Below are 21,027 nucleotides of genomic sequence, written 5' to 3'. Positions count from 1 at the left end.
TATTTAATCGAAAATGTAAAATTTAGTCTAGGAAGGGGCTAACACTGCCTCCATTTATACATTCTTCGAAGCTCAGAAACTAATGTCAAAGATTATTCTAAAACTACCGTTCACAAACAGTTCAGACGAAATCTTTACGAGAATCCGTTTTTGGACATTAGGCAACTTTACTTTATATTGCTAACTGCTCGTGATACTAGAACCAAATGGAAAATTTAATATCTTTCGCTAAAACAAGTTTTAGCCAAATAAAGTTTAGATACTTTGCAACAAAGCTATACAATGCACTTCCACTGGCCGTTAGACAAAACACAAATTATTCTAGAAAAATATAAAGTCTCGGATGATCAGCCAAGACAGATAAAACGATTTATGTATATAAATCGATGATTAAGAACTCTAAGCAGAATTCTTGCCTGAACAGACTATGCAATAATTACAAAAGCGTATTATCCAAGGTTGATATTTTCAGTTGCGAACTTTCCAAATACAAGAGGTCCATAAAAGAATATTTCTCTGATGGTTTGTGAATAATGTTTATGTCTCTATTGTTTATATCTCTATTATGATTTGAGTTATATCTACAACCTCTCTCCATGGCTATAATTGTATGTTTTGTAAATTTTTCGTTTTTTATAATCTTTTGTTTTGTATAAATTTTTTTAATTCATATTCCTTTGTAACAAAATTTAATTTACTTATTCCATATTATGCTGTCTCAATAGAGGTAAAATCACAAAGAGGAAATCCATAATTGGTTTTATTTTACTATGTAATACTTATGTACAAATTGATTCAATTTAAACTGTCGATTTTCCGAAAATGAATGAATAAATAAATAAATTGTAAATTTATTTATACACGTATGTAGGTACTTCCAATGATACGATGCTGATTTTATTTTATTTTAAATATTATGGGTATTGTCTTTTTTTTAATTTTATTTATTATAACTGTTTATCATATTTGTAATTGCATTTAATAATTAATAAGTTGAATAAATAAAATAAATAATTAAATTACGTACAAGAAATCAAATTCAACCCAACTTTGCCCGGGGAGAACGAAGAGGAATTTAGCCAATGCAAATAAAGGGTTTTCCAATTAGAGGTGTTATTTTGAATCGCCCGCTATTTCGATAGATGTTACTTTTGAAGCTGTCATTTTTTGACATTTGACAAGTAGAAACTACGTCATTAATAAAAATGGAACGATACACGCTTCAACAACGCATTGAAATTATTAAAATTCACTTGAGTGAAGCAAATGCAAATCATCTTGAGTGATGAGGCCCATTTCCATCTCGGTGGCTTACTTTTTCGAAAATGAGGCTGGCGCAACAGTTACGGTGAATGGATTACGCTATCGAGATATGATTAATGATTTTATAGCCGGAATTGGAAGTTATTGATCTGGACAACGTTTACTTTCAACAAGACAGCGCTACGTGCCACACAAGCAACGAAACCATTGATCTTTTACGGGAAAAATATCAAAATAACACCTCTTATTGGAAAACCCTGTAGTATAATATGGGGTACAGATAAATTAAAAGAAAGATATAGCACGGAAACTGTCGGCTATCTACGACCAACTGTCACCAAGACCCGGATAAACCTCACTCCATGAACCCGAGCATCCTTGCTGAGTCACCAAACGTAACGAACAGCTTGGGGTGACCTAAGGCAGAGGTGTTGGTTAGCCAATAAATATTTACCCGTACCCGCCCCCAAATTAAAAAAATAATATTCTCTATTCAACAGCGGATTCCAGCAAAGCTATTTTCATAGTATTAGTTATTATGCTATTTTGGATTGTACATATAACCCACCAACATTTGGCATGCAAGCGTATGGCTTGCCGACTGTTGCCGAGCTACGAACAAACTACATAGAATACAATAGCCACGGCGGAACCAATGAAAGCTATACGTTTAATATGAAGGTAGAAAATAACCAGGGCTGATAAAATAGCTGTGCTTAGATGCGATCTGCAGAAGAATGGGTTAACAATTTTGACGTCACTTTTGAGTACGGTTTCGTATTAGTAATTTCGGCTCGCGGCTCATCTTTCTTTTTTCTATTGTCATGTTATCAGGATATCAAATTCCACTCAACTATTTACCAAGAAAATTATTGCCTTAATTTGCAAAAGAAAATATTTTCCATTTCAGCAAAATCAAAAACATTTTTCTCGTTTGTAGAAGTTAAAAGTATTATCAATTAGTTTGAATAGAAAATAGCATTAATTGTTTAGAAGTAAACATGAAATTCAACACCTATGGAAGCATACCATACAGTTTACAAGAAAAGTGGATATTGCCATCTTTTATATTATATCTGTGTTATGGACTAATCAAACAAATAATCCAAGTAAATGAATTACACGTGTTAAAACTTTGTTAAAATGTCATTTTGTCATAAAATAGGGCCATTTATATCACCACAAAGATTGTAAGAATTTTTTGATAGCCTAACCGACTATAATACAATAATGACGAATACGAATAGTTCAATAATTATGTGATTTTATATGACACACAATAGGTAAACCAAATAAAGGCAGTGATAAATTGCGTCTTATGTGCATTTTAAATTCAAAAATAATTAAGTATTTTGTTAGTGAGGTTATCAGGAAAGAAAAAATGGAATAATACCCATACCTCTACTATAAATACTATAAATATAATCGCATAGCCAAAAAGGCAGCGGGCAGACAAAACTAGATGGAGAAATTATTGCCAATGCAAAATCCACACAAAAGAAAGAGTAACAAAAACACTGAAGGTTTTAAGAAAAGACATTAACTCTTGACAAACAAAGATGCCAAACAAAACGTCTGTAACCGAGTGGGTCTTCCGACGACCCCATGCATTTTCTGTCTAATGGGCTTTTAAACTATAGAAATCCCAATTATTAATAGGAATTTATATATACGTAAATTACTAAAATGATATATCAAGTACAGGGTTTTCCAATAAGAGGTGTTATTTTGATATTCAATCGTAAAAGATCAATGGTTTCGTTGCTTGTGTGGCACTTATCTCCGTCTTGTTGAAAGTGAACGTTGTCCAGATCAATACCATCCAATTCCGGCCATAAAAAATCATTAATCATCTCTCGATAGCGCAATCCATTCACCGTAACTGTTGCTCCAGCCTCATTTTCAAAAAAGAAAGCTAGTTTTGAAATGAATTCAAAGCGAATCCAACTTCTAAAATTCATTGAACCGAAGTTACAGACAGACAAGAGTCACAATTTTGAGAGTATTTTGACGGTCGACGATTGAAATGTTAATTTATATTATTTTAATTGAAAAATAAAATTTTATCAAAGTCTATTGTGGGTGGATTTATCATGTGTTGCATAGTTAAGTATATGCTTAGTATAAAAGAATTTCGTTATATTCAAAGTCCTTCTCACTATGGATTCCTATTCCGGGGCTTACGGTAGGTTGTTGTGTTAGTATTGTTATATTTACGCTTTCTTTATAATCTTGATAATTTCCTAAATTATTGAACTAATTAGATTAATGCTTTAATTACCTGCAGTCTTCCTCCAACGTTGGGGTTATTGGTGGAAGAAAGTCGGGGCTGACGGTTACGATGACCTGAATGAACATCGGGAGATCCAGGTGACGTCACTAGTACCGATGGCTTATCGTGGATACCCACATTGTCCGTGTAAACGTCTGTGAATTCAAAAATAAAATACTTAATAACAGGTTTATACATTCAGTCAATTTAATTAAGAATCAGAAACTACATTATCTTGACCATAGAAGAAGGTACAGTATTCGAAAAAATATATAAATTTTGTTGCTTGTCATAATTATAATACATAAATAAAAATATTTAGAAAACAATTTATTTTTTATCGGTTGCGGGAGTTACTTTATCAGAAGAGTATTAAATTTGTACAGAACTGTTAAGTGAACTTCCTTCATCAGAATAATGTAAGACTTTTAATGTTCTCATGATGAAGGATGCTCACTTTTGAATTCGGTAAAGCAATAATTATTAACAAAAATTGGTTTCGAAAAAAAGTATTTATATACACACCAACAGTATTTATATTTTAGTATATTTTGTGATAGACTATTTAAGTATACACTGTTACATCATTAGATAATATAAACAATGGAGATGGTATATGAAGCATTTTTGCGTAAAATTATTCTCAGAAGTGTCGCCAATATTGTACACCCATACTACTATAAATCTCATCTGCACAGCGCAGCGGCGCCCCGACTTTATTTCAATCTATATCCTACACTAAACACGGCGCTTTCGAATTCATTAAGTTTGATCATAGCTCGATAATAGTTGCTTCCATGTCATATTTCCCCATGTTTCTATTATCTTTGGTATCTGCGTCAATTTCGTTGTCACTTCTATAAACTGCTCTCTCACTGCCTTGGGGTGATATTTAACAAAAATGGCGCTATAAAAAAATTCAAGTGATATCAATATAACTTGTTACAGCTTCCAGCAGGTGTATACAACGTTGATTGTAAAATTAGAACCTTTATAATTTGTTTTATTAGTATTCCTACAATATACTATCCCATTTACTTAAAAACGCAGTGTAAAAATAACGCTGTGTAAAAATATAACAGTGAAAACCTTGACTTGTTACCACGGCGTTAGTTAGTTAAAGCTGGCCTTAAACCAGACTTAAAGCTGGCTTTACCACACCAACTTTGAACCGGCGTATAAGAATCTAAATAACAGATAATAAAAAGAAACATATAGATATTAAAAGAAAGGTGAAAATGCATTGATAAAATAGAACATGAAATTGGTCTGACCGATTTAGAATAGTTGCCTCTCACCAGAGCAACCATGCTCAGCTGAATTGGAATTTGCGTCGCGTTGGGCTCTTAATAAGTGACCACCTGGCTCAGGAAGCAGAAACTAACCACTCCATAACAGATATAGTTGTAGTAACTAGTAAATTTGTGAAACTTGAATTGTCAAGATGAAAACTGAGAAATGTTGTTTCCGCAGAAGAACATTTCAAATATAGAATAAAAATAAACACACGCTAAATATATTCAGAAGCAGACCTTTTTGGTTTTTTTTTTAATTTGAAGATTTAATTTTATTTACATATTCATAAGTTTCAATTATAAAAATTTCACACTCCTACGCACAAGGAAATTGTTAATTTAAACATTTAAAACTATAATACCCACTGTCTTTTCAAGTTTGGTTGGTTTAGTTGTTTTGGGTATTTTTAAACTTACAAATATCTACACGAGAAAATGTACAGTATACACATTATTTTGCACATCAGACCCATTTGTCCAGCCTAAAAGAGCACCGCATTGAATTAATTTACAAAATGATTTAAATAAAAGTGACCCCAGATCACTACCTTGTGGGACTCCTGGTACAACAATTTTAACCCACCACATAAATAAAAAATATTTTTTGCAGAAACTTTACAAATGAACAAAACTCTCTCTATCAGAGTCCACTAGACACATTCACAAGACAAAACTTCTAAAAACTAGGCTATATAATATTGTTTACACAGGGGTTATAAAATATTATACGTAATTGTTAATGTTTTAAATTGTTGCTCCCTTTGTATGAAAGAGTGCTTGAAAAAGTGTTGGTATTACTTTTTTTATATCTACACAGTGGGTGGAAAGGGTGCAGGCATGGATAGATTACATGTTTTTCATGTTTTACAATAGACAACTGGGAAAAGATCATAATATAATAATCTAATCTGAAACAAGTTATTGATTAGCATCAAATAATGTACATTTTTAACAGTGGGGAAATGGAGAAGCACGGGTTTTGTGAATTAAGTGAATTTGTGAACAGTTTTAAATGGTGTAGTTTGGAAGCCACTATAATGTGAAATTTGTTGGTATCGTCATCAGGCGAAGTGCTTGGTTCAATTTTGAAATCACCTTGTGTTACGCAGTTGTAATAAACAATTGGAGATATGGCATGTAAGTGTGCCGACTGTCGCCGGATGGCGACCAAATTGTACGGACTGCTAAAGCGGCTAAGCCAATAAAATTTTGGTGTTTATGTAGAAAAAAATCAACACGTAAAAAGTTTTTTTACTATAATACATCTATGTTAATTGTTAATTTATTTAGTATAAACTGTTGTTATATCATCCTATTTCAGAGAAATGCTCATATTTCCGCGTGTGTGTAGGCAATTGACACCAAAAGTTGACAGAATACCTTGCCATCAACAACGAGTCTATTTGTCAAGTTTCAGCTCAATCAGATATCGGGAAATGAGTTAATTTCCGTTTCCAAATTTGCATTCATTCATTACCAAAAAAAGTGAGATTCTAATAGATTATATATTTTAAAAGGCGGAGCACTGCTGCACGTGGATGCAATTTTCTGTTATCTGTGGGAAATCCAATAAGTTAACGGCTGTGTCAAGTTTAAAAGAAAATTAAATACCACTATACAATATTTCTCATTACAAGATTTAAGTGTATCTAGTATCTACTATAATTTAATAATAATACATGTCGTGAGGTATTTCTACGTAAATGTATTAAGATGTACACGCTACACGGGTTATTTAATGTTTTACTAAGTACCTACTTAGGCTACATAAATTATTATATTAACTGCTCTGAGAAATTCATTATTAGCTAATGTAAAATACATTGTTATAATTAAATTGGGATAAATGCTCTTTGTCTTAAACAAACATGAAATCTTTTAATTTTTGGGAAGGAAATTAAATATTATTTTGGAAGGGTATGTATACAGAGTTTTGGCATTGTGAAACTAGCAAGGAGTTTTCGGGAGGTAAAAAGAGTTTTGAGAGAGAAAACATGAAAGTTAGAAATAATAGATTCATAAAAGAATTTGATTGTATGATTGAAAGAACGGAGTTTTGTGGGGGAAATCAGAAAATATATTTTTCGGAATAGGTTTTGATTCGCAAATAATTTTAAAATAGATATTTTCAGCCGGTGCGTAAGGTCAGAACCAAAGATATTAGAAGAACGAGATGTGCTACGAGCAGTTCATACTGTGTGGAATTGTTTTGCCCAGTGTCGCCGGTTTTGTTCACCAATACTACTGCACACCTTCGCTTCCGCTAAGGAATCCGCACTAATACATAGAACAGATTTCTGTGCGTACACGTCCCGATAGTATTCAAAGTACCCTAATTAGGTAGTACTCCGCCTACGGTTTGGCGGACAACATAGCATATCTCGTTCTTCTAATATCTTTGGTCAGAACAGTTTTATATTTCACTAACCCCACATAAGAGGCATCTTTTGATATGCTGTATGGAAGGTCTTTGTAAGGAAAGGAAGGAGAGAAAGTTCTGGGAAGGTAAGAGGTATGGATACAGGCGTGAAGGAAATATGAATATATCCCTCCCACTGCGGCGAAACATCAGTTGGAGAGGTCAAAGGGTCTCCTTAAACCAGCATCTCTCGATGAACACGGACAACCCTGCTTTATCACAAAACCTGGGTTGACCTATGGCAGAGGTGTCGAATATCTAATAAATGGTTCCCCGGGCGACGGTATCCAGACCCAAATTTTTAAAAGCTTGACTTAAATTACCATGGTATTCGTTTGGTTAAAACTTTCTTAAACCAGGCTCGAGGCCGGCTTTGCACACCAACGCTGAACGGTCTTGTAAGAATGTAATTAGTGAGATGGTTTATGTTTAGTCTAGCTATGCTAAATTCTTCCTCCCCTCATGCGTTTTATATGATAACTAGTTTGTCGCATGTTTCCAATCGTAGAAATTGAACGTACGTTCTTTGCGAAAATTTCCTACACTTATATTGTATCGACAGTAGGAACGCATCCATGCCATGTCTCCCAATTTCCACATAGAATGTGAGTTGTATAACCTTCAAGAGCACATTTATAAAAAATATTAAGCCCTGCGAATATACTAATATACTTATGGAAGCCCATCAAGTGCAACAAAATGATGTCATTGAAAAGTATTGCATTCCACGTGCATTCTGGATTTAATAATGTGATTTAAAAAGGCAATAAATTATGTTTCAAGCAATGTAATATTTCTCGACAGTTTCATTTCTACACGTTTCATGAAATATATATTTCATTGTATGAACGAGTATATACTTGCGCAAGCCCGTGTAAAAATCACAGTTTATTATAATTCGAATTTTGAAAACCACACTTAAAGGGCGCAATATAAATTATCCAAATATTGATATTATTAAACTCAAAGCAAATACCGGTTCTAAAGTTCAATGATCAGAGTTACAGACACTAGTATTTTTTAATAATAATATATAAAAACGTATTTAAAATTTAAAAAATACCCGGTATTACGTGAGAGGGCATTCTTACAGGACACAATATTGCAATACCACATTACAGAAGGAAGTACCATATATCAGTACCGCATTATGTGAGAGGGTAATCTTTCGGACAGAAGATTGCAATACCACATTACAGAAGGACGTACCATATATCAGTACCGCATTACGTGAGAGGGTAATCTTTCGGACAGAAGTTTGCAATACCACATTACAGAAGGAAGTACCGAATATCAGTATCATATAACGTGAGAGGGCAATATTTCGGACAGAATATTGCAATACCGCATTACAGAAGGAAGTACCATATTATATCAGTACCGCATTACGTGAGAGGGTAATCTTTCGGAAAGAATATTGCAATACCACATTACAGAAGGAAGTACCGAATATCAGTATCATATAACGTGAGAGGGCAATATTTCGGACAGAATATTGCAATACCACATTACAGAAGAAAGTACCGTATTCGTGAGAGGGCAATATTTCGGACAGAATATTGCAATACCACATTACAGAAGAAAGTACCGTATTCGTGAGAGGGCAATCTTTCGGACAGAATGTTGTAATACCACATTACTGAAGAAAGTACCATATATCAGTATTACATTACGCGTGAAGGCAGTCTAATAACGTTTCCTGGACCCCCTCAGAGGGTACTGTTACTGTACCATGTTGCAGAAGATCTGTCTGTTTACCTTTGTGTGACCTCCAAGCTGAGTGCGGCACCCTCCTGGCAGCAGGAGACGCTACTGCCCGTGAGACTAATAGCTCGACCTGCACGTCCTGCTTGCTCTCGGCTATGATGTCGTAAACATCCTCGGCGGACTTGCCCTGCAGCGAGCGACCGTTCCACTCGAGCACTTCGTCACCTAGGAACAAAAAGTTAATGAAAGAAATGACAACACGTCTGTTTGGTCAAACTTATCTATATAAAGTATTTATATGTAATTTATAGACAAAATCATTATTTGTTTAAAATTTAACAATAACTTTGTAAACATCACTTATAGGTAAATACTTAATGCCGACCGGGTTTCGCTACAACCGTAGCTTCATCAGGGCAGTATAGTACTAACCATCTAAAATTTAGATTAACATGTGTTGATATCACGGTGAGTGGACAGTCTGAGCTACAGTGTAAGAGGTAGGGGTAGGTGGGAGATTGAGAGGCGAGTGCTCTTTGTCAATAAGAACAATCTGAGTATAGGACTTTTATTTAGGTTTATTTGGTTGTTGATGACTTTGCTATGGACGTTTTTGGCTTTCCTTAACTCTAGCGCTCATTATTTGTTGCTGTAATAATTGTTGTAGACATCTAGAAAGAGGCAATTAAAACCATTTTTAATGCTGATTAAAAATAAGGTAATATCTCACCTATTCGGAGCTGTCCTTCTATATCAGCTATGCTCCCTTTCTTGACTTTCTCGATAAAGGCGCCCCTCAGGCCTCCGTCCAGCACCTTGCCTCCCACCACCTTGAGGCCCAAGATGGCCGCACTGGAGGATGCGCATGACCCCTCCACCATGCTCTTGCGCAGGATCATGTGGCCTATCATCCTGGAGCCATCTGGCGAGGGTTGCCATGACATCGGGTTCTGCGTTTCAAACACAGTTCTAACAGGGTGTCTAATAATTACTCATCTACAATACATAATAATATATACGAGTATAATATTCACGATTTCCGGAAACTCGTAGTATAAGCGGTAAACTGGGGAATCTACTCTATATCACATTTCAAGTCGATTTTATGTAAAAAAATATATGTGAGCTTTCGTTTTCGAGTAAATCGAGTACAAAGATGCTATTTTTATAGTCCAATGTGAAAAAAATAGGTTGCTATGGAGTTAAATACAAATGTTTTATGTATTTTAAAAGCGTAAATCCGCCTCGAAAGTATACTATTTAACTAACGAAAAAAGTTTTTTTGGATTCTCTATGTGATGTGGATTCACCATTTTCCCGATTGTACTATAAGTTTCTGTACACCGTGTATATTGGCTACATGACGAAATTACACAGCCGTGAATTTCGCGTACCTGTCAATATTACACACGGACGGAATTATACATGGAAATAATTTAGTTTAATTTCACCTACTGGAATTACACACGTTCTAAAAATCAACCCTTAAGTAATGCAAAATCACGTTTTTTTGTTTGAAAATTTGATTGGTTATAAATATTTTAAATGCTTTAATTAAATACTGCGAGCAAAACACATCTTGGTATTTGAAATAATTAGAGCAATAAGCCCGGAAAAAATAAAGTATCAAGCCTATAAAAACTGCTTTAAAGTTCAAAATTGACTTCTTACCAACCCTCTTTCAATTAAAGTTTTTTTTATAATAAGTGAAATTAAGTTATTTAAAAAAATATGTATTTTAAATCTTTTAAATGTGTTTGCTTGAACTTCGCAAAATAAAATTTAACATGCTGCTGGTATTGAGCCCGCATTCCGAATTTCTACCGACTTATAACATATTTCTCTACATTTGTAAAGACTAAGACTCTCGATAGAAAAAAAAACCAAAGTGAGCTCCGAAAATTATTAAAAACACGTTGTATTCTGTTGTGTTATAGATATGAAAAATTTAACATGTAGTGGAGTGGACTCTTCCCTCATGGGGCCTACGGGAACCATGAGGAGTGGAGAGGTGAGATGAGGTCAACTCCGTGAACTCTTCCCTTGTGAGGCCTTCAGGGAACTAAAAGGGAGTGGAGAGGAGAGATGAGGCTCTCTTCCCTTGTGGGGCTTTCGGGGAACCAAGGAGGAGTGGAAAGGAGAGATGAGAACCTCTTCCCTCATGGGGCTTTTAGGGAATCAAGGAGGAGTATAGAGGAGAGATGATGCACCTCCGTGAACTCTTCTCTTGTGAGGCCTTCAGTGAACCAAAGGGGAGTGGAGTGGAGAAATAAGGCTCTCTTTGCTTGTGGGGCCTTCAGGGAACCAAGGGGGATTATAAAAGAGAGATGAGACCTGGGAAGACGCACTGTGGAACCAGAAGACATAGCCACATATCCAATGACAACCCTGGTGAACTTTATAAAAGAAGGCTAAAGGAATGAAGTTAAACGGGACATGGGGTTGGAGATGGACAATTGGCATATGGCCCAAGAGCTCACGGAAACTATAAATAAACCGTCTCCGCTCTATATATAAATAATATTAAGGCGCTCTCTCTAACACTTGTGTTTACATATCTCCCTTTCAAATCATCTTTGAACGCATACCATCGAAAATTTAAACAATCACTATCTACATAAGGAGTGTTATAGTTCTTAAACTTAACTTCCCAAGTCCAAATGTTACATGACGTGGTCCATCGCCTTAAGCACTTTTAAATTTAATCTAGTAAAAAGAGATATTTTTTGAAGTTTGCAATTCCAGTAGGTGTAATAATTCTCTCAATGTATAATTCCGTCCTTGAGTAATTCTGGCAGTGTTCTTGGTAAGTGAAATGCACACCTATATAAATACTTCCCAACTCCTCTAAATGGATATTCGGTATTTGTTAAAACAAAATTAGGTTATATTAGATTATAATTATTGTTTATCTACGGAATTTTTAATATTAAATTCAGTATATGCATTTACTTAAAATTTATTTCGTCTAAAGTGTTTGTTTTATCAATAGCGTCTGGCAAATGTACGAGCTTCGCGTATACAATATTATGAACGTAAAAACTTCGGTAAAAAATGTATGGTGGCTGGTGAATGACTTTAAATGGGTTGGACCGATCTGGCAACATTCCAAAATTCAGTCAGTACGTTTTTGTGCGCTTCCCCCTCGTCATACAGACGTATTCAAAACCCATGTGGCACTGTCGGGGAAAGGGATTTATACCCTCAAACTAATCTGCTTAAAGTTTCAAAATGTAAAAAACGTGGACACGAAAACAGCTCTCCATTTAATACTGAAAAAAGAGTAAACTGAGAAAAGAGTAAACTAGATATGCTTGTGCTTTCTCAAATTACTGCTCATATTTAGTAAAAACTATAGGGTTTTCCAATAAGAGGTGTTATTTTGATATTCAATCGTGAAATATCAATGGTTTCGTTGCTTGTGTGACACGTAGCGATTGTAAACGTTGTCCAGATCAATACCATCCAATTCCGGCCATAAAAAATTATTAATCATCTCTCGATAGCGCAATCCATTCACCGTAACTGATGCTCCAGCCTCATTTTTGAAAAAGTAAGGTCCAATGACTCCGCCGGACCATAAACCGCATCAAACAGTCACACTTTGAGGATAAAGAGGCTTTTCAACAATAACTCTTGGGTTTTCCGAGCCCCAGATGCGACAATTTTGCTTGTTGACGAAGCCACCGAGGTGGAAATGGGCCTCATCACTCAAGATGATTTGCATTTGATTCACTCAAGTGAATTTTAATAATTTCCATGCTTTGTTAAAGCGTGTATCGTTCCATTTTTATTAATGGCGTAGTTTTTACTTGTCAAATGTTTAAAAATAACAGCTTCAAAAGTAACATCTATCGAAATAGCGGGCTATTTAAAATAACACCTCTTATTGGAAACCCCTATACTTTAAAGGTACTCTCTATAAGTGGAGAAATTCTTAAATAACAAGAACATCTTAAATGCGATTCTGTGTCTGTAAAACCAATTATTTATTCATGTTCTAATGTTCTAATGTTCTTATACTAATTGTTTTGTCTGCTCAAAAGACACGAACAAAAATGTACTGAGAGCGCGTAAGAAGCAAAACGTTAGTGAGTTAGTTTAGTGAGTATATGCCGAGGTTGTGGCAAGGATGTAGCGAGGATAGAGTGATTATATATCGAGGATGTGGCGAGGATGTAGCAAGGGAGTGTAAAGACGTAGGGAGAATGTAGTTTAGATGCAGTGATGATGTAATGAGGATGTAGTTACGATGTAGTGAAGATGTAATAAGGATTTAGTGACGATATAGTGAGGATGTAATAATGATGTAATGAAGATGTAGTGGGGATATCGTGTAGTGATGATATACCGAGGATGTGACGAGGATGAAGCGAGGGTGTAATGAGGGTTGGTAGGATGTAGTAAACAAGAAAAAAGATACTATTGAATTTCTGTTTTAGTCGAAACTCAACAAGTTTTATAGATCATCGAAAGAGAGAATAACTCCTAAATAAATTTTAAGTGCAATGGTTTTATAATGCATTAGTGTAAAAATTTGTCCGTAACTAGGCATTTTATATTCACGAATAAAATATTATCATTAACCATAGATAATAGAAACATGGGGAGACATGTCATGGAAGAGTGCTGACTGTCACAAAGCTACGACCAAACCATATAATAGAAACAAAGGCAGGGCGCTGCTGGCAAAGATGTTGGAACACTCATTATACGAACAGCTTCATAGTCCATCTCCCGTATTTCTATTATCTATGGTATTAACCAATAGTCACAGAATTAAGTGCACTTAAATTGAAGTGATACAACTGAGATTAAGTCACTGATGCAAATATTCAAACAACCAAAGAATTCTTTATTAACTATCTGGCCATTGATTTTTTATTTGGAAATTGGTAGAAAGAAATCAGAATTCTTAATTTAATACAATTTTAAGAGTTTAGCATAAAATTGACGTTAAAATAACACGGAAAATGTAGGCATTCCCAACAATAATTATATATTGAATTGTAAGTTGATCATGTAAGTGTGTCCTGATTTAAGTCGGTTCAAAATATAACTAGCGTAATGACTAACGTCCAGTACGAAAGAGACGGCACGAGAGCGCGAGAAAAAAGACTATGTGAACGTTCTTCCAATTCGTCCAACGTGGATTCTTCATCAGGCACAAGAACTCATCTTTTCTGATTAAATGACTAATAATGCCCTTAAATTTAATCTATATAAATAAAAATGCTAACGTTCGTAATTTTTTTTTAAACAGCGCCATCTGTTGTAATTAAAAGCAACACACGCTTGTGTTTATCTATCTGCACAGACAGACTAAGCCATAGCAACGCGTGGCGGGGTACAGCTAGTATGTTATAAATATATTATGTATCAATGCATCATTATTGTAAAAAAAAAATTAAAAAATCAAATTAAAAATCTTTTCTTCACCACCTGTTCGATAATATAAAATTTCAACCCCATTTCAAAATATAATCAATGTTTTGAAGACATTGCAATTAGTAACTTCTCAGATTGTATTCAACAACATTTCAATACACCATTAATATAAATAAATACCAAAAGACGTACCTTTTTGTTTATCTTCCTTACGAGCAAGTCATGCATCATAGCCTACATGCCAAAGAAAAATCATGCATTGAATCATTTTTACACACGTTACATCGACATGTTGTTCATACAGTAAATGAAATAAAATGAAAACTAATATAATTAAGTTTTAGTAATAAGGAAACCAGACAACTATTCTCCTCCGTAAATATTATTTATCGAATTCCAATAATCGTCCAAAAAATATTCTCAAATCGGGAAAACAATTGTGTAAGATATTTCAAAATATTATCTATTTATGATATTTTTGGGTGGATTAATATTATGGGTTATATTATTTATATACTTTTTGATGTCTGAATCTATTTTATGTAACTAGTTATTCGAGTACCTAAGAAAAATATGCTTTCATTCTCATGCAATTATTGTTTTAACAATAAAAAGATCCTTGCATTTTTCATGTTTTCTTTTTTAATATCCTCAAATTGGCAGTTATTATATTTGTATTTTAATGATGTTTAAAAAAAGCTTTGAAACTACATAGTAAAAACTACTTCATTTTTGTATCATTTACAAAATACATGGGGACTAGAGTATAAAATGGATTATTTAAGGTTTTGATTATATCTACTTCGTTTTTCTATTTTTGCATTGTCGGAACCATTGATAATGAATACTGATTTAACAGAACAATATTGCATAAACGATTGAATAGACTGTAAGGTGATGCTGACAACATGTGATGTATTTATAAAGTTCGTGTGTGTAATGGTTTATTAACAGTAGTCAAACTCGCAATGCCTGTGTGCGAACATAAGCTAAGCAGCATGCTTATTTTGATGAGTTTGATGATTGTACCAAAGACCAGGGTTCGAACCCAGTACTGTGTTTGTTAATCTGTGTCTTTAACTCTCCAATATTGCTCTGCCATAACCAATCCCACTATCAAATGATCTGTCTATGACCTATTAAGAGAGCTATGCAAATGAGAACGTTGCTTGTCGTGTTGGCTGTACCTTTGGCGGGTCGCCTCTGTTGGAGTCCTCGCTTGAGGTAAAGGTGCTAGATGTGTCTATGCCGGAATCTTTGGTGGCAGAGTCCTGAGACCCTTGCCGGTCGCACTCCCACCGCACCGTGGCCCAATCGTGGGCCATCTGCGAATCCCTTGCCCTCTGGTGGATCGCGGCCCGCGGAAAAGTCTGACTCCCATCCTGACCGTCGAATCTGACAGTCTTCTTTCTCCTTTCGGTAAATCTTCTGCTGTCTGTTGAGTCTTCCCAACCGTAGGAACTCTTGTGTATAGCTTTGTCTCTGTATATCGCAAAGTCGTCTTGGAAATCATTCGTTAAAGCGTTTTCGTAGGAATAACCAAATCTGTCTGAGTTCCGGTGTTCCTCAAGGCTGCGGGTCGGGTCCATCTTTATTTCTGGCGGAGGGCGGTATAGTTTTTCGTTGTTGTTGTTATGATTTGACATATTGTAATAGTTTTTCGTTGTGACGGAGTCGTTGGTAGCGGAGGGTTGCAGTCGCGAACAGTTCTCTAGTTTCCCTAGTTGGCCAAAAGAAAACAAAGGATGGAAATAAAAAAACGGCTTGAAGACAAATTTATAACCAAGGGAAGTTCTTCTTTTCTGATATATCAGAGTTTTTGGTTAATATACACACGTGATACGGGATAAAGATTTTAAGTGCTTGGAACAGTAAACGAGCTTCGCCTTAGGATAAACACTCACGAACAGTTGTTTACCACTTAAATCAAAATAAAACGCTTCACCACAAAAATATAATATCAACACAGATCACTTATAGGTAAAATCTGTATGTTTGACCTACCTAAATATCAATGGCGGTTGTATTATTGTGATTTAAACAGCCAAAATAAAAGAAAACACCACACACGCAAAAGCAAAAAAGAAGGATTACCATTCAACAATTTATATGACAAATAGAATAAAATTATACGTCTGTGCATCGTCCAAGGGTAACAACATCTATTAGATATAGTAATACAAGAACTTCTTCTCGCTTTTGCATGCAGACATCGAATCTTTGACAACGTTGAAATACTGTCCATAAATATCAACACGCCAGCTTTTAATATCTCTATTGGGGCTCTTCTTATTGCCTATCATTTCTTCATCAACCAATTGTTAAAAATCTTGTTGGTCTTCGTGAGACACCAAAAATGAATGATCTTGCATAACCAAGACAAGAATTTATTTTTGGTGTATTCATCTTATTTGACAGTATTTTAACGGCGTTTGAACAGGAAGAGAAATGAAAAAGTCGAGATAAAAGAGGTCAGAAAACAGAGAATCAAGAAAGAATGAAGGACAGAAAGAGCATAAGACAGTTTGTATTATGTGGTCAGATTACATAGGAAGGTAGCATTCTAAGCCAAATATCGAGACATACAATCATACAATCCAGCTGAAAATAATCAAAATAACACAGACATAATGATAGTAGAAACGGCAAATATATCAAAAGGATGCTTCCCACCGGAACATTTACAGAACAACGTCTCTCACCGCAAGGAACTTTTTTATCTTTTCGCATAAAATTGTCTGCCGCTGTAGCCGCGCATTATCCAGCTTGATCTTATCCCTTATTTCTGAAAAAGACAACATTAAACCTGTATTCCCATGCGCTATGGCAGCGACGAGACACCACAGAACGAATATATTGATACCATGGGATCATTTCTTGATAAATTATTAAGCCACACGAATAAAAACATGACTGTTCAAACCTAAAAGTACAAAAGGAGAATGTTTTACTGCAGGAGTCGAACCCAGAACTCTCACTGATAGAACAGATACTTCGTCAATGATTATACATAACATCACTGAGTTAGTTTAACTAAGTTTAACTGGAATCGAACCACGATAATCAAAAGATCTAATAATGTATTTGTCTCCATTTTAAGTAGGCCACAATTATCCTGCTAAAATAAACAGAGAAATATAAATAAATAAAAAATACTGAAATAAAGACACAAAAGGAGTAATTACACAAATATATTGAGGAATCGGGGACAATTTCAGAAATATGCAAGACATTTAAATACTTACCTATCCCCATTGTGATTGCTAAAATAATCATTTTTAAGGAACATGACATAATACATCATAGTAGAATGGTTATGCATTAGAACAATACATCCCTGTAAATAAACCATCAAAGACATAGATAAAAAATGTAATATATTTTATTATTTCAAAATTTTGAAAGCGTAATATTGCTACATCTAGTTCTAGAGTTGGGATTTTAAGGATCAGTTTGCCAGATTTTCACGAAATTACGTATGTATTTTTTTTTTATTCGGGTCGAAGGCCCGAACTTTAAATTTGAAACACTTCTTTTGTATCCAGCCACATGCGTAACTTTCCATGGTAACTGGATAAAACAGAATAGCGACAAAACAGATAATGATAAACTGATAGGTAAGGTTAGGTTAAGTTAACTTAGGTTTTTTGTCTTCAATGTTCTTTTTGTCACTGTTCTGGTTTGTCATTGAACCATTTCCATATACGTAATCCATAGTACATTAGAAGATCCGTCTTGAAGGACCAAATCGAGAAATACTTTGGTTTGTTTTCGTATAAATCTGGCAAAAAGGCTCTAAAAGGCGTCTGTAGTTAGCACCACACAAACACGTTAATAACTATCATCAACTATTTATAAAATGATTAAACAAAAGCCTAAAGTGTGCAGCTAAACTTAATCGGGAGCAACAATCGTAGGAAATAATAAATTAACCAATATAATCATAAATCATTTCATCATCTCGTAGATATTCTCAACGTGAAATAAAATAAACATAACAAAACCAAAGAAAACAACAACACTTCAGCAAGTTCAATTTATCTTATTATTATTATTATTAGTATGTACAAAAAGCCATTTATTTTATTATTTTTAAAATATAAACATAAATACAAAGAAAGCGTACAATCTTGTCCTTTTAGTAAAAGTCCTCTCAAGCAATTTACATATCTGTAGCCACGCTAGAAACGTATTGGTGTGTTATATTAATATCATTTACCTAACAATTTATTATTTATAATTGTTGCCTCTAAGATGTAGCATATTTTATCTGACCAAAAATACTTAAAAGATATACAAAATTCATATAAAAGTTAATATAACATGGAGAAAAACGAGTGTTATTAATTATTAAAAAATCTCTTCAAATTATTGGTAACCCTGTTGAAAACGGGATTACAATCCGTTTATTAATAAAACTTTTAGTAAATTCCTAATATATCGGAACACGTGTTCATGCATCTGAATTTGCTTTGATAATATACAATGACGAAATGCAGAAATATAATGATTTTTGAAGATGGTATCTAAACATTTGTTATGCCAAAACGTTAATCATATGAAATTCCATCGATCAAAAATTGCTAAGCTCCGAAAATTATTAAAAAAAAGTTTTTTTCTGTTATTTAATGTGTTATTGGCATGAAAAAATTCACAATGCATCTTTAAATGCAACTAAAGCATTTGTCGAAAGATTTTTGCTCTATTTCAAACAAGTCGTGTTTTATTAAATATTTTTACCATTTTCGCTTAATTAATGTTGTTTTTTTTTTTGAAGTGAAACTTCTTTAGGCGCGTAATGGATTTTCGGGGACGGAGTAAAACCGAGTCAGGATCGACACGAAAATGCGGGTACCCCCACCACCGCTCACCGTTCACCGTTCACTGTTTTCAGTAAAAGCAACAAATCATTAGCATGCGCATAAAAGTTTTTATGTGTTTTATTTAAGTACTTTTTTACTCGGTAGTATAATTTTGTTTGGCGCATGCCTTAGCTGTGGTACAGACGTGGACAGGGCTTTCCTGTACCGTCCGTCCGCCGTTCAGTCTGGTTTAGTCGTCCGTCGAGAGCGCTCGCGTCGCGCGCTTTGCCGTTCCATTCGTATTCCAGTATATAAATATTGTTTACTGTCGAGGAAGTTGTTATAAACTTTAAAAAATATGTTTAAAATGCCGTGTAAATATACGTGTTGTGCGTTCAGCTTGCTGCTGCTGGTTTTAGTGAGTAGTGCTGCCTCCGAAAATGTGGATAATTCCGATAGAACCTTCGAGGAAAGCAATTGCAGTAAGGTGAGACAGTTCCTCGAGACCAGGAACATCTCGGCTGTACCGGCTCGAGGCGCAGACGACAAAGGTAAGAAACCGACAAACCAACAGAACCCACATTCATAAATTGTGGTTCATACGGTTTGGTACAGAATTTCAGTGTTAAAAATGAGTAGTGACGAGATATTTAATTGTAATATTGTTATTTATGTAATATTGTATACTTGTGAATAAATTGAAAATTTTTGGAACTATACATTAATCGAACGTCATTCATCTATAAGAAAATATTAGAAAAAGCAAATCCATGCTTCGTCGTTGAATTATTTAACCTCTAATTTTCAAACTAACCTAAGAGAGAAAATAGAGATGATGAAATGAAAATAGAGAGAGAGGAATACTAGAAGTTTCACTTCTGTCTTGCGTAGGCTTGACACACCCACTTTTTTTTTAAATTAGCACGCTCCCTCAAACATTCGTATTTACATATCTGTAAATAAACTATTAAGTTAACTATTATAACTATTACTTTCCTAAGTCCATAAACCTAAAAAATATACAATACCGCACACTACCGAGTTCCAAATGATCCTTACTGTACGAAGTCAGGCAAGGTTACACTTGCGTTTTTTTTACGTATGCATACCGCTCAAGCATGCTAACTGCTCCCAACCGTCTGGAGCCAGTGAGACTATGGCATCCTCGATGGGGGTGAACAGAACAGAATGGCGTTCAATTAGTTGTTTGTAGCTGCATTGCAAATTGCATTGCATTTCTACGCTGTCTGCGAATGTTCCTGGACTTAGATATTGCAAGTTATGCAATTCAAAGGCAGGGGTGCACTGGTGCAGGCTGAAGGTAGTAGATAATGGAAAGAGATGATCAAGAGAAAGGTTGAAACGTACCTGTCTATTCAGATCTGGTCACCAAACACGGTTAATTAATCATTTCAAGCAACGTTTTGATTCTAGACGGTGTTATTTCAGATGGAGAAAATGATTACTGTTAATTTATTAAGAATCTTTTGAATTTATTGGAAATGTGGTTAAAAACGGGATTGCAGGCCGTTTCCTAATAAACTAAACTAAATAAACTATAAACTATCAGATTCTATAAATATTAAATTCCTAATACATCGGAACACGTTTTTCTCAGGAAACCTATTTTAAGTCATTCGTTAAGGTCCTGCAAAACCCCTTTTAACCAGATTACAAAAACTTTGAAGAGATTCTTAATAATTTAGTATAATAATTTACTGTTCATTATTTTGGTCTGCAAATCGTGAACACAGATTCAATCAGCACTCTGCTTTACCAAGGATAATCAAATATATTTATAACTTATTTGTAATAAGCATTTACTTTGTGGCTCGTCATTATTTACAATAAAAGATATAAATTTGTTTAAGACCACTTTAA

General features: G+C 34.5%; 1 protein-coding gene across 1 annotated transcript in view; it reads right to left on the bottom strand.

The window, feature by feature from the left end:
• The window catches only part of Rim (Rab3 interacting molecule), a 166,483-nt gene that overhangs the window by 88,020 nt on the left and 57,436 nt on the right, over positions 1 to 21,027 (bottom strand). Inside the window, exons 4-7 of the mRNA XM_089647651.1 lie at positions 15,532 to 16,064; positions 9,687 to 9,906; positions 9,008 to 9,181; positions 3,545 to 3,690 (exon numbers count right to left, since the gene is read on the bottom strand). Of these exons, the coding sequence (XP_089503777.1) occupies positions 3,545 to 3,690; positions 9,008 to 9,181; positions 9,687 to 9,906; positions 15,532 to 16,064 (1,073 nt within the window). The remainder of the gene's footprint in view (positions 1 to 3,544; positions 3,691 to 9,007; positions 9,182 to 9,686; positions 9,907 to 15,531; positions 16,065 to 21,027) is intronic.

The sequence above is a fragment of the Hesperophylax consimilis genome, chromosome 26, assembly GCF_061612785.1.
Source record: "Hesperophylax consimilis isolate HC1 chromosome 26, BYU_Hcon_1.0, whole genome shotgun sequence".
NCBI classification, from domain to species: domain Eukaryota; kingdom Metazoa; phylum Arthropoda; class Insecta; order Trichoptera; family Limnephilidae; genus Hesperophylax; species Hesperophylax consimilis.
The sequence above is the reverse complement of the archived record's forward strand: the minus strand, read 5'-3'. Positions and strand labels throughout refer to the sequence as shown.